At 41.3% G+C, this 14959-nt stretch overlaps 1 protein-coding gene across 1 annotated transcript; it reads right to left on the minus strand.

Moving 5' to 3' along the window:
* Window positions 1–4871: 4871 nt before the first annotated feature.
* Window positions 4872–14455, minus strand: rhoub (ras homolog family member Ub). The gene is made up of 3 exons (XM_037677506.1): window positions 14080–14455; window positions 12077–12135; window positions 4872–7085 (listed from the first exon to the last, which is right to left on the minus strand). Exons 1-3 carry the CDS (start codon window positions 14297–14299, stop codon window positions 6630–6632), a joined length of 735 nt encoding a protein of 244 aa, XP_037533434.1. The 5' UTR covers window positions 14300–14455; the 3' UTR covers window positions 4872–6629.
* Window positions 14456–14959: the final 504 nt, after the last annotated feature.

Raw genomic sequence — 14959 nt, forward strand, 5'->3', positions numbered from 1 at the left:
AAGCAGTGACATTAAATTGCTAAGTTTATACTCGAAAAACATCTTAAAGATGCAAGACTCAAAGGCAAATGAGACAAATTTACTGAAAGCTGTATTCTTGCATCACATGACTCCTGCTGCAGCTCTCTTCCAAGAAAACTCTACTAAAGATGCATGTTGTTATCTATGGCCTGGGGAGGACTTTGTACAAAGCAAAGTTTTCAGGAGTACTGTTGAGCACAGCAGGAGGTTTGACAAATGTTAGACTTTCTTTTTCAAAGAGAACACTTATGAATATATCAAATCCAGTGGTGTCTTAAATGCATTTTTCTTTAACACTTTATTAAATGTATATAAAGACATTCATCTGAATTCTTGGGTGTCCTGCAGGTGTTTTAAACATAATTTGTTGTCAGATGCCATCAAGAATAATAAATTATACTTAATCTATGTGTGGATGTTTTAATCAGGGCCCCAGACGTATTGCATCGCATTACAAGAGCTTGGGTAAACTCTTAATCCTTAAGACAATGTACAAAGTGGACCACAGTCCATATGTTGGACCCATTCCCAACCCACAGTCCTGCTTAACATAGTTAATGTTCATCAGTAATCCCACCCACAGGGCTGAGCTCAAGTCATTACGCTGGTAATTATCTGAGGGGTGCCAGAAAAATCCTTCATCAACTTCAAGACATAAAAACCAACCACAGCACTGCTCTTTCATGTGGAGTCAGAGTTCACTTGTTACAAAACGATTCTCAGACATTATGCAAGTAAGTGTTTATAGGAATGGAAAGTTCATTGACCACTTGAGATATTACAGCTGAAGGATACAGCTGACTAGGCCACCCATTTCACAATTTATCAACATGAACATTAATTTCAAACTGTCTGTTATGGTACAAGTGTACAACACTCCAGTAATGTTCCTTTTAATTTATGAGGTACATGGCACGAGGTCTTTTTTATTTTATTATTATTATTTTTTTAAAATCTTGAGCCATCTTGTGATTTTTTTTTAAGGGAGTTGGACATCTTATGAATAAACTTTCCTTGATAAGATTGCTTGCAATTAGTCAATTTTACATCTCATACATTTTAAATAAAAACAGTTCAGATTAACTGCTGCTGTGGTTTGAATATTCAAGACAACAACTTGAATTAAACCTTAAAAATTATTTAAAAAAATAAAATAACATTTAGAGGTGGCAGCAACCAGACATGGTAAAGAAGCACAACAATGCTCACCTGCAGGGGGAATGAAAACTACGAGACTATATGGACAGGGGCTGATGAACAGAGTGGACACCTGTGCAAAATGACAACAGGGAACAGGTGAGAGAGGGCGGGGCAAGAGCTGGGAGGCAGGAAGTGAAGGCACAGAGGACACACAAGAACAGAATCAAACACAAAATACAGAAAATAAACATAACCAATAAAGGGAATTAATCTAAAGGAGACCGCTAAAAACCACAAAGAAACATTTGCTATATAGTGCACTAAATGATGAGTCAGCCATTTGGTAGTGCTGTTTAAATCTGAACAGTTTTCTTTATTCACTACATAGCACTCTAGAAACTGGTCATGTGATGCAGTAAAAATAGTGCACCATAATGCCTGAGGTGACACTTAATCAAACATGACTCAGTATTTTCTTGCTAGATTGTTAGCTTAGTTTTTAGGCTAGCTGTGTTAGCTTAGCCTAGCATAAAAGTAAACCACACATGCCTAGCCGCGACGCTAAAATTAAGCTTTACTGCATAGTTATAAGTTTGGTATTCTGTTCAAAAATTGACAAAGTAACTTAACAGAGGTTATTGGTGAACATTTATTTGCGAGACATTTTTAACTGTCCACCATGCTGCCACGAAAGATGAGCGATAATGCAATTTGCTGTGTGCGTTTGTGCGTGTTCTTGGTTTTTGTAGCAGTAATCACTGGATGTCCGTCTGCAGCTGATGATGTTTTTAGAGCCTTCCCAATTCAAGATGGCTGCCACAGCTTATCAACCTTAGTAAAAAACAAATAAGGCTATAACTCTGTTAATTTTATAGATATTGATCTGAAATTTGTTGTGATAGTAGGTAGCTGAAACCCATCCTCAATACTAGAACAGACTGCCTCAAGGAATGCCACTTTGTAAATGTTAGTTTAGAATATTTACATTCTCAGTTCATAATTTAGGAACAAAAATGTTTTTGTATGACTTCTTTACTTGTATGTACTGTATATGTCTCAAAACTGCTTCCACTGTTTTCAATCAATGTCTTACAGTTTAAAAATAGCCAAATTATTTTTTTCTTCTGATTAAAAACAAAACAAAACAAAAAACCAACTATTGTCAATTCATTGATGTTGCTCTGTTGGTTTGTGTATTTTACATATAGTTACACAAACATCGACATATTCATCTAACAGTAGGTTTGCCTGGTTCGTTGGGCATTTATCAACTTCTTTACTCTAGAGGCAGTTCTGGTATTTGAGTTAAGCCAAGATTAAAGTAGCAGAAAGACCTTTTTTCTGACCCTTCGTCAAAGAAATAATCTCCTTGATATGTATTGTGTCCTATGTGTTTGTCTCGTGCCTGACAGAGGAGGACTTCAACAAGACACTTCTAGCAGACAGGTAGGTATTGCACAAGCCACAGTCCTAAATCACAGGGCTTTTCACAAGCTGGCAGCCGTGCCGAGACACAACAATGTTTTTTTTTCTGCTAAAATATTGCTGGAAAATGGAGACATCCAGACCATAATAATTAAACCTCTAGACTCGTACCTTAGTTTGATCCACTCTGAGGCTGGACAACATACTCATCTGCAGCCAGCCAGACACAAACTCCCTTTTCTAACCTATTATTAGCTCTTCTAAACAATACTAAGAGCTGACTGTTGTTCTCTGCTCGTTGTTGTATATTGTGGTGTAGACGTGGCTAAGAAAAGAAAAAAAAGCCTATTTTAGGAAATTATATTCATCTGATTCTGCATAATTAGAAGCCTGGGGACCAGTACAACCTCTCAGGCTAAAAAAAAAAAGAACTCTTTCTTAACTTTACCAAAGATCTGTTTTTCAATCCAGATAAACTGTGTACATGATTGTTACTCATGTCATAATATTCATAGTAGACCCATTGAATTGTGATCGTAGATACAGCAATTTTCTCAATCAGTTTCTTGAGCCCTTAGTGAAAGGTTTGGGAGAGTTTTTGGCCCAGGTACCACAGACACAGCTTTTTTTATTCTGAAAGGTCTAAATTTGAACACTACTCTTCAAGCTATGACCTTTAAGCGCTCACTGGGGCGTTTCGCAGCCAAGTGTGAATCAGCTCCTTCAAGTTAGAGGCCACGGTTCTTAACTGGAGAAAGGTGGAATGCTTGCTTTGGGTTCAGACTGAGTCTCTGTTACAAGTTCAAGTCTGGGGAGAGGGATCTCAGTCTGGAGTTCCATGCTGGACCCGTTGCCTCTGCTACCCGACCACAGACAAGCAGACGATCATGAATGGATTGATTTATGACTCGTGCTGACAAAATGAATCACACTTAGGAATTTTTCACATTTTCAAAAGCTTCAAAATGAGATAGTTTACTGAAAGTCGACAATTTATCACCTGACCTGACAGCAAGCTAGTTTTGTTCATGGTAGCACCAGTTTGAAAATAAAAATTGTATTGGTCTGTATAAAGCTTGGTGAAATGTCATTACAAATTCCAGCCCTATGTTGAAAACTTTAAGCTTTACAATAAAGATTATAGGACAGGATTTCCAGGCGAAAACCAGTCAATTTAAAAACAAATTTAAATGATTATTTCTGAAGAGATACTTGTTCGAAACAACGAGCTTTTTTAGGTCCTGAGATTGCTAGATTGTGTTTTTATGGACTCATTTTTATCTCAATTTTGCCAAAAATCTACATTTTCATGTTTTTTGCAACTCATTTTGCCAGCATGGGTCATATATATTGGACTATCAAGTAAATATTTTGTCATACAAGTACAATGTCTTGAAATATTTTTGTACATTCTTATGGTGTTTATTATATTAAATTGTAATTCGAATCATAAATTTGTAAAAATAAATAAATACCTAGATACTTAAGGCAACACATGTTCAAATTACACATATTGTTCTTGTTTTCCTTTAAAAACACAAATAATAAGGATCATAAATACACAATTGTTAAATTCTATCATAAAAAGTAGTAAAATGTTAACAGAAAATTAAAATATATATACTGAAATGTTTTTTAATACCTTGTGACTGATGAATACCGGTACTTTTCTCAAACTTATATAAAAATGTTTCCTAAATAGGCAGCATAAAAAAACAAAAATACACATTGTATATTTCACATTTTATTTAGTTTTGCTCCTTTCACGTCAAAATTCAGACAAAAACTGAAATGCTCGTACTGTCCGGTATCGTTTGGAGTTGGACAGCACAGCCACTGACCGAGGCATTTGCACGTGCGCACACAGATTTGTCCTGATGGCGTCACAAACATCATGAATGATTACTGAACAGACGTACATCTGCTGTTTTCAGCCTGAATTAAACAGATAAATAGACAAAGAGTTGGAACAACAGGCTTCTGAAAAATAAGAAGCAAACAAAGAATCAGTCTCTTTGGTCATTCAAAAAAAAAAAAAAGAGAGGAGAAAATTAGGAAATACTGACTGATGATTATCTGTTAAATGACAACACTGTTCGACACCATGAGCAGTAAGAACAAACATCGGGTGCTTTGAGCATGAACTTTGATGTTTTGAGCCACTATGGCCATGGCTGCCTCAGGTCAGAGGAGTCGACAGGGGAGAGGGCGGACTCCAGAGACCATCTCATCACCATCAAACTGGTTGGCCCATGTGAGTGTGCTACTTGTGGCTCCTTGGACTGATTTAAGTCCTTTGGATGAAAGACAAAATGTTTCAACACAAAGAAACCATCCAGAGGACCTGACTTGGATCGGGTGCTTTCGTTTTACAGTCACTAAAATCTTTTCCTCAACTTGCATCCATCCTTTCTCATCTCGGGCACAGCGGTAACTTTTATGAGGATACAGGCTCCTTTTCCACTGATGGAAAGGCCATTTTATGGCTAAACCTCAGTGACGACTTTGGATTGTGTAAATATGACTTACAGTGGCACCTGCTGCAGACCAATACGTAGACGAGTTTTAGCCGAAATACTTTGCCCACTTTGTCTTTCGCATCAACCAAACTTGCATTGCAACTTCCAGATGTTTGCTCCCATCACTGACCAACATTCACATAAAATCTGGGGACGTTTGACAGCCACACTGTCACAGATGGTTTCAAGTTATTACATCTACAAGTTTTCAGTTAGAGAATACGTGCAAAATGGTCTGTGATCAAAGACTTGGCTCAGCAGCCAGATGTACTGCATGAAAACCTGAGTATATGGAGGGAAAACCCTAATTTGTTGTCTGCAATCATCACTGCCCTGTAGACAGACACGGTTACCCACGTCAGTTTAGTGAACTGGGGCAGTGATCAGATTTTAAAACTCTAAACTTCTGGACAACATACTCCATTTTCTTTCAGAGCGGAGCATTTCTGAGGAAAATGGGAACTCGACGCATCTTTGTGAATATAAAAAAAACCCCTGCAGGTTTGAAATATAATTTAGGCAAATTATGAGTGACAGATGACTGCATACAAAACTCTGGAAACAGAAGACTGGTTGAAAGACAGACCAACATTGTCGCACTCTAGTTTAAGCCAAAAACAAGGTACACAACTTGGTAACTCTTTAAATACTTCAGTTTTTATCTACAATTAATGTATTATCCAGTATATAAGTTAGTTCAAAATACACATTTTGAGTCCAAATAACCATATTCCCACATTATGGTCAGTTTATGGCACAGGTCTAACAGCATTAAAACATTTCAAACTGTCGTACGACTGAAGATTCAGAGCAAAAAGCCAGAACAGTTCAAGACGTCTTAGATTTGAGCTAAATTTATATGCAAACACTTGATTGTAGAATGATAAGTTTTCACACCGATTTATTTTCCAGTTGAAGTGATTTCTGTAACGAGGTGCTGTATTCTCTCTCTAACAGTGCACAGTAAACACATCTTTGATTTGGATCCTTAAAGTTGAGCGATTTGCATCAACTTCACGTATGTTACATAAAGATGTTCTGGGGTTTGAATAACAGTGTAGAACACGTGAAATAATGGACTTTCCACAAAAGAAAACTAAGACAGAAAGGTGTAAACTCTTGGCACGTAACATCAGCCGTCTTCTGCTTTCCCGCTCCGTGTCGGATCACATTCCGTCTGGACGAGTCCGGTATGATATTCAGTCCACGTGCCCTCTCGGCACCAGTATTTATGGCTAAATGCTGGTCAGTCATTTTTAGGATGGTTCCAACCTTGTGCTGTCTTTTATGTACCACCAACAGAAGTATTTTCTGAACCCATGTGGTCACAGTTCAGGCAGGAACTCTTGGCATCTTTTGCCTGTTTTTCCTCTGAAGACTTTCAGACGAGCTTATTTGGTGGTCGTCCATCTGAACGTAAAGGAAGTCCTTACATTCAACTCTCAACTCGGTCTTCTAAAAAACAACCTCAGCAGTTCCAGTTTAGAATCAGTTCCAGGGCGTCCCCCCAACGATCTTCCCTTCCTACTGGACGCACACATACTTTTTCCACCAGGACTTGGACAGCATCTTCATTTTGTCTGCCGTGCTGCGGACCTTCCTCTCTCGCCGCGCCCTCCTGTCGGAGTGTCTCAGCCCCACGGAGATGGCGGCGTCGAACACCTCCTTCAGATTCTTCTGCGTCAGCGCAGAGCACTCCACGTACATGACGGCCCCCACTTTCTCCGCCAGCGCTCTGGCGTCCTCCTCAGGAACGGGCTTCTCCCTCCGCCTCGCCAGATCGATCAGCACTTTGACGTCCTCCCGCAGGTCGCACTGCGTCCCCACCAGGAGGATGGGGGTGAGAGGGCAGCGGCGGCGGATCTCGGGGACCCACTTCTCCCAGACGTTCTGAAAGGAGGCGGGGCTGACCACGCTGAAGCAGAGCAGCAGGGCATCAGTTCGGCTGTAGCAGAAGTGGCGGAGTTTGTCAAACTCATCCTGATGGACAAAGAGAAAGATACTGAGCAAAGGTTGTTGTCAGAAAACTCACAAAGATCTTACGTTTTGTTCAGTCAAAGCCTTCATTATTGCTCACAGGCATAATGGACATGATGGACATAGGTAGGCAACAACAACAACAAAAAATAAAGAGTATAACTCAACCAATTTCATAAATATTAAGCTAACATTTGGTGTTGTAGTAGTTGAGTCATTAGTGCAAGCTACAAGTGCTAACTCATCATAAAAGGCATGAGAAAAATGTAAATTTTGGGATTTGACCAAAATAACAATAAAAATGGTAAATGGACTGTACTTATATAGTGTCTTTCTATCTTATCAAGACACTCAAAGCAGTTTACACTACAATCTGTCCTCATTTACCCATTCATACAGCACTCTACTAGATCTCTACAAATAATAATCAGAGCTTTATCACATTCATACATCAATGGGACACACGTTGTAGGCAATGAGGAGTTCAGTGTCTTGCCTAGGGACACTTCGGCATGTGACTACTGGTGGAATCAAACCCCCAACTCTTGCATTAGAGGACGACTGCTCTAAACACTCAGCCACAGCCGCCCTATAACACCGCCATTACTCGACATGAGAGGATCCTGGAATAAAATGCTGCTGCTGATATGCAATCCTTCAAGGTACACCAGGTCTTTCATTCATCTATCCATTATCTATCTGCTTCTTCCTTTCTGGGTCGCCAGAGTCACTGTGTGAGAAGCAGAGTACACCCATGACTGGTTGAAAGTCCATCACAGGGTCACAATGAGACAAATATTCACACTCTCGCTCACACCTAGGGACAATTTAGCGTTACCAATTAGCCTAAAGAAACCGGAGCACCTGGAGAAATCACACGCATGCAGACAGAACATGCAAACTCCACCCAGAAAAGTCCCAAGCCTGGATTCGATCTGGCAACCTTCTCACCGAGAGGCAACATCTCTACCAACTGCGCCGCCCTGGTCTTTAATTACTGCTCTTTTTCTCACAGTGCAGAAAAGAGAACTGTGCCAGCAGTTGTTCAATAACAACCTGCATAAACAGTGTTTATATACACAGACAGACCCCGCCCATTCATTTAGCTCATCTGCAGTAAATCTTTAAAATTAACACATTGGAGCCACACGGCTTTGACAGAATGACTCTCCCACCTCCTCGAGCACACAGAATAAACTCTTTGAGTTTAACCCTCTTCTTTCTCTGAATCCTTCCCGTCACAATCTGATCCCCAAACACAGCTGGAACCTTCTAGACACTGAATCTTGAGGCGAACACGTCTCCTGACGCGAGTCCGTCAGCTTTTCTCAGTCATAAACAACGCTGGCCGTCGGATTTGATGACAGCTCCTCTCATCATCTCTCCCCCGTCAGCTTCGTTGGCACACCTCGACTAAACCCTCTCACTCCCCTCCCTCAGAATATTGCATCAGTTCAGTGTTTGTCGATTTTATCTACCCTCATTTGCCAGAGCTTGTCTGTGTGTGAGGTTTCTGACGCCGAGTACAGCTTGGAGCGCACCGTGAGGTTTTACACGTATTAGCGTTTGCTCTAAAGCCTCAATTCCAAAGAACAAGCCATCTACGAGTCTGGTTCGGAACTGGCGGCGCCCACGCAGCTTTTTTCAATGTCAAATATGCTGCTCCTGGGGCAGGGAGAAACACTGAGCAGGATTAGAAAACACCCCCTCCTTTAGGCCCCAGAAATGTAAAAATCTGTTTTGACAAACCAGTTATTTAAAAAAAGATAATTCATACATTTACCCAGAACACTTTGCATGTGTTCTTTACAAAAACTGGCAGATACAAGTTGTGTGTTTACAGTGACGGTCAGATGGAGTGAAAATAAAACCTGAAAAGTCCTTTAGATGTTGATGGATTTCAACTGAGCGAGGCCAAAATCGAATATTACAAGAAGGAGGTGGTTAAAAAAAACAAAGTCAAGGTACATATTTACTCCCAATCTATGCCTAATCCATATGTTTTCAGTAAGGATGCATGATATTATCGGCATGGTATCGGTATCGACTGATATTAGTGTTAAAATTAAATATCGGCTATCGGCCATTCCATCAAAAAAAACAAACAGATATATAATATCCAAGTATATTCAAATATAATCCAAGTTGAAGCATTACATCAATTTCAGCCCCCTTTTTGGCATCTGCATTTGTTATCAGGCCAAATTGACAAAGACCATGCAGAATAATGCAGTAGTTTAATTCCACAGCAGAGAAAGCTATGTAGTCTCTGTAAGTAGGTCTAGGAAGAAAAGTACTGGAATTTGTATCAGTATCGGTTATCAGCCAAATAAGTTATAACATATTGACATATCGGATATCAGCTAAAAATTCAATATCGTGCATCCCTGGTTTTCAGACCAGGCGTTTAAACTCTTTGCCTTTTCCAGCTCTTAAGTGTCAACATGTAGGTCTGTCACAATAAATCAATAAATCGCATGATAAATGAAAATCATCAACCTCATTTTCATTTATCAGCTTTATTGTTTCTTTGTGTCTCTCTCTTTTTACTGAAACCATCCAAGATCACATTTTTGGATTGTTAACAGCAGCTAAGCTATGAGCTAAGCTAACAGGCAGGCTGACTTCTGGAAAAAACCTCCGTCTTGTCGAAGCTCCAAAATTTACGGTTGCAACCCGTGCCTTAGTCTAAAAAGTTGTTTTTCTCTGCAAAAGAAGCTGAGAACTTGTTTACTGATGTTTTTTTTAAATTAAAACCAACAAAAGATTTGTGTGACAAATGCTATGCTAAAGATCCTGATGAATGCTCAATGCTATGCTTTGCTATAGCTAGCTACGCTAAAGAGCTCAAAGCACACCGAGCATCTGCCATTTTGAGAACAGAAAAACAGGAACGCAAGACAGCCCATGTCATGTCAAGGGGCCTCCCTTCCATTTTTCTTAAAAAGATACGCTGCTCGCTCCCTCACTATCCATCCTTCAGTTCAAACAGTCTTATACTGCCATCCAGTGTTCAAAAAAGGTACTACACACAAAATTAACAAACATTTCTTCTTGAGCTTGACAATTACTAATTATTGTCAGATTTCAAACAATATTATCGGTTATCGCAATAATTTCTGAGACAATTAATCGCCCAGTAAAATTTGTTATCACGACAGGCCTATCAACATGTTCATATTATGTTACTGTTCGAGAGATCTGCCCATAAGTTATAATGAAAAATGTATACATTTACATTTAAAGTCAAACTTTGCTGAATTGTTTCAAGGAAAGCCTTGAAACAATTCACTATGCAACTCGTTTGGTATAAATATGTCTAAAAACGACATGTTTAGGCTAAATCTGAGCTAAAAATGGAAGAGCAGAGTCTCAACTTGATGTGACATAAACATCTATAGTTAGATGAGATGGGTGCCCGTTTCAGGGATCAAACCAGTCAGCTCGTATCTCGATGATCTAACCAGGCAGAGATGAAGTCGTGCTCCCAGAATACACTGCAGCTCCATAAATTATCTGCATGTGTTCAGGTTAGCAGTTATGACTCATGCCAAATAATTATCATTTGAGTTTTATTACAGATATAAACTTAACTCTCCTCCTCTGCTCTCCTGGAGGCAGAGTGCCGCCCAAACAGCTTGGCAAGTCTGCGACGCGTTACATGAAATGTGTTCATCTGCTAATTTAACAGGAAAATACAGAAATATGTTCAGGTTTACCAAAATTTTCTCCACGTTTACCTCCCAACTGGTTTTTATAAATTGATGTTTTACTGTAATACTGCAAATATATTGTGCAGAGGATTTGAGTATTTTATGTAGAATGTAAGCAGTAAATAAAGCTGCAAGGTCTAAACTGCTTAGGCGAAATGCTACCAAAACTTTATTATAAAGTGATAACTGAGATCTTTTAAAATGGAGCAATTAATATCTTACCTGATGTAGATAGAACATTGACCGATTCCCAGTTATAAATAAATAAATAAAAAGTTTAATTTTGATTGGACAGACAAGTTGGGCCAAGGCTGAAGTGGATTGCTGCCATCTTAAAGCAACAATAATTTACAAAGATATCTGTGGCAGCAGCAGCTAGCATTTTATTATTATTATTATTATTATTGTATCTGTAGAAATAACCACATGATGCAAAACTGGCAGCTGTGTAAAGGTTTGCGAAAACCATCGGTGTAAACTATTGATATTTTGGAGACCGCAAGCCACACCAAGCTCGGCTCTGTTTGGACTAGAGCTAAACTAAACCAACTAAATAGCTATTCACAACTCTTAAGATATTAATTGATCAGAATCTTTGCACAGAGCCTTTACTAATGTCATGAATCATTATTTTAAGACTTTAAAGCAAGTGTGCTGGCGAAATGAGCCACAACACACCAACACTTTATTTATATAAGAACAACTCCAGCTAGTGATCCCAGTAACTAAAATAGCAAATAGTTTCCCCAATCTACTTTAAAATCACAGTTTTATAACATGTATGTCTTTAAAAACAATCTTTTTAATTTCCTTTAAAATTGGCAAACAAAAAAAAAAAAAAATTCTGTCGACTGCAACAGTGCTAGGAAATCCCTTCGTATAATGTTTGGTGTCATTGTGACGTTTGGCTAGGCCTTATTTTAAATCTAGGGCTGGAGTTCCTGATGACGTCTCTCCAGACCAATAAAAATCTAAATTTTCAACCCGGCGCTCTCGTAAACAAGACTAACTTGTTGCCAGGTGATGAGCTGCCAAAGTTGAACTCATTACATTGTCATTCAACCATTTTGAAGCTCCTGAGATGGAGAATAAGGAGCATTAAGTGTAGAACCACTAGACTGAGGAACAGCTTCTACCCTGAACCTGTTAATAAATCCCTCTCCTGATGTTTCAGTCCAGACCACAGCTGCATCAACCAGCCGGCACGCTAAAATGTGCTGCGTTCAAAGGCCTGCAGGAGCTGCTGGAAGGTCACATGATGAGCGTGTGCACAACACTCACCTGTCCTGCAGTGTCGCACAGCTGCAGCCTCACCGGGCTCCCGTCCACCTGAACCACAGCTGCAGACAGACAAAAACAGGATTTTAACCCTCTGCACGCTGCGTTCACAGCCCAACAACAACCTGACGGTTAAAAACACGACGACGACCCCCCCCCCCCCCCAACACACACACACACACACACTCTCTTCCCGTCTTTATCGAGGCCATAACTCTTTACGGTCTCTTGGACTTTGTTCCTTGCTACGTTTTGGCAGGCGCCTCTCCGAGATGCTCCAATGAGGAGGGCAACAAAAACTAAAACAACAAAGAAGCAGATTGTGTTTACACGGTAACTCTTCTGTTTTCAGACTGGGACAGTGGATGAGTCATCGCTCGGCCAGTTTCATAACATTCACTCTACAGAAGGCTTGAGGGTGTTTTATGACGCAGAGGGCGGCTGGTCGTGCCACCTGATCAGAAAGACTCGCTGGAACGTTTCCTGCAGTCGGACAGAGATCAGAAACTCCTGTCCTCTCCTCTGCCACCTGTGGGATTGCGTCACCGCCCAGAAGTCTGCTCTCAAGGAGACCGCTGTGAATCCGGGCGCCGAGAGGTGACATCACTGCTGAGGGCCCCCAAACGGCACAATAAGTCCCTGTCAGCGCAGCGGCGAAAGACAATCTCCGCCTCAGAGCCTCTGCAACAGATGTGCCCATTCCAGCGTGGAGACGAGGGCTCACGGGTCGGGGCCCACAACAATGGGCCGAGTTGTGCAATTCAAAACCTCTGAACCGGAGCGACTTTTCTCTGAGGGCGGTGTGTGTGTTCATATGAAGTGGCCTTTTTTTTTTGTGTGAGAAGGTTTTTTTTTGTCTATGCTCGTCTCTGGCAGAAAACCAAGACTAGAAGAGTTCTGAAGAAATTTTAGAAAAGCACAACTCAAACCGCCAACAGAGACAGACTCTTGTTCTGAAACTCCAGGTTGATTACTTTTGTCTTGAAATATTGAATTCTGAGAACGTTGTTTTATAAACCTCTTAAAAAAGGACGCGTTTTGTGAAAGCCAACGTTCCAGGTACTTGGGTTACCATGGTGATTCCCACCTTTTTCCTCAACTAAATTACACAGTTGCTATAGGAGTCGGTCACACATGTTGAATTTAATGTTTTGTAGATTCTTCACTTGTTCTGAATTGAATCTTGTTCAAATTCAAAGGAAGTGTCTATGGAAGACTTTCTCTGCTTCTGGGATGATTTGAGAGAGAACTATGGGTCGTCAGAGACACGCTGAGGGAAAGAGGACAACGTTCTATGTTCTCATGTCTAAACTGTATAAAAATGGGAGTAAAGAGAGTTGGTTTGCAAAACTTTTATACAGCATCACTCTGTAATTTGATCAGTCTCCCTGAAACACCATGACCCTTCAACCTTAAAAACTATTACATTTAATAAAACACCAGCTCAACTTTCCACGACCCGGTTACATTTTAAACAAAGTTTCTACAGTAAAGTCTGCCTAAGCTGCAGAACTCCACAGAAGACTGAGTCAACCCCCCCCCCCCCCCCCCAAAAACCGCGCCTCCCCCCCCCCCCCCCTCCCCTCAAACCAACACATTATTGAGGAACTTGTAGAATTTTCTAGAAAGTCTCCATCAAATGTACAAACATGCAAATCTTTTTTTAAGCTGAACTTTGTGACAAAAACGAAATAATGGGAAAATACCCAACTTTAACTCTTTATCCTGATTTAGTAAATGTTGTGCTCGTGGACCAATAAAAGATGGAGAACAGGTGAGTTATTTAAACCATGCTGTGATGAGTTCAAGACAAATGTTGCACAAACTGAGCTTGCAGGGGCGCGTCGGTTCGGTGGAACCGGGTCAAATGGATCAGGGCGCACACCTGAGGAGCGCACTGTCATGCGGGGGGGGCTAGGAGGAGGATCTGGGTGGGGTGGGCTCCATGTAAACATACAATGCGATTTATTGTAAAATTAAAGACGAGCTGCAGAGTTTGGACCTACCAGAGAAGTCATCGAAGGCGGTGGGGACATATCTGGTGGGGTAGCCGTTGGTGGTGTAGCTGACCACCAGGCTGGTCTTCCCCACCGCCCCGTCACCCAGCAGGACGCACTTCAGCAGCCGCTCCTGGTTCTGACCCGGCCGGGCGGCTTGGGCTTTGTGCGGCGGCACCGGGGGGGCCATGATGACGGTCCGACCCTGGTCCATGGCTGCGGGGGACATTCAGAGACAACCCGCGCTGCACGGCGGCACACCTCCCGACATGAGAACAGATCTCAGTCCCTACAATCCTTTCTGTTTCTGAACAAGCCTCTCCTTCTTCTGCGCTGCTGCCAGAGCTGATCCAACAGAACCTCTGACAAGATCTACATCCTGCAGGACTCAGCTGGAGGCCGGGCCAAGCACACTTATGTTACTGATGATTTGACTAAACCCTCCCACTGCACCTCCCTGCAGAGAGGGGGGGCGAGTCCACCAAAGTCCACGGGGAGGAGGTCTAAGGTCTGAGGAGAGGGGGGTTTGAGTCCACAGGGAGGAGGTCTGAGGTCTTGAGTCCACAGGGAGGAGGTCTAAAGTCTGAGGAGAAGAGGTCTGAGTCCACAGGGGGGGTCTATGGCAGAGGGCTGCCACCTCCATGACAAAAAGAGTAATTTCTGCTCCTTTGTTCTTAATGTTCCGCCACAAAACCTGCTACAACTGTGATTATCAAGTGGTGGCCCATGGGCCATGTCAAGTTGTTGGAGAGGGGCTTTTTGGGCCAGTAGCTAGTGGTTTACTATTTTTGACAGTGCTTTGTTGATTTTCACTTTTGTTCAGCTTCTTTTAGCTTTAACATCAATTTCAGCTTCTCCAGGTCCAGTTCCCCCTCCATCTAGAAGTTTC

This window comes from Nematolebias whitei, chromosome 6, assembly GCF_014905685.2.
Source record: "Nematolebias whitei isolate Nwh7 chromosome 6, NemWhi1, whole genome shotgun sequence".
Lineage (NCBI taxonomy): Eukaryota > Metazoa > Chordata > Actinopteri > Cyprinodontiformes > Rivulidae > Nematolebias > Nematolebias whitei.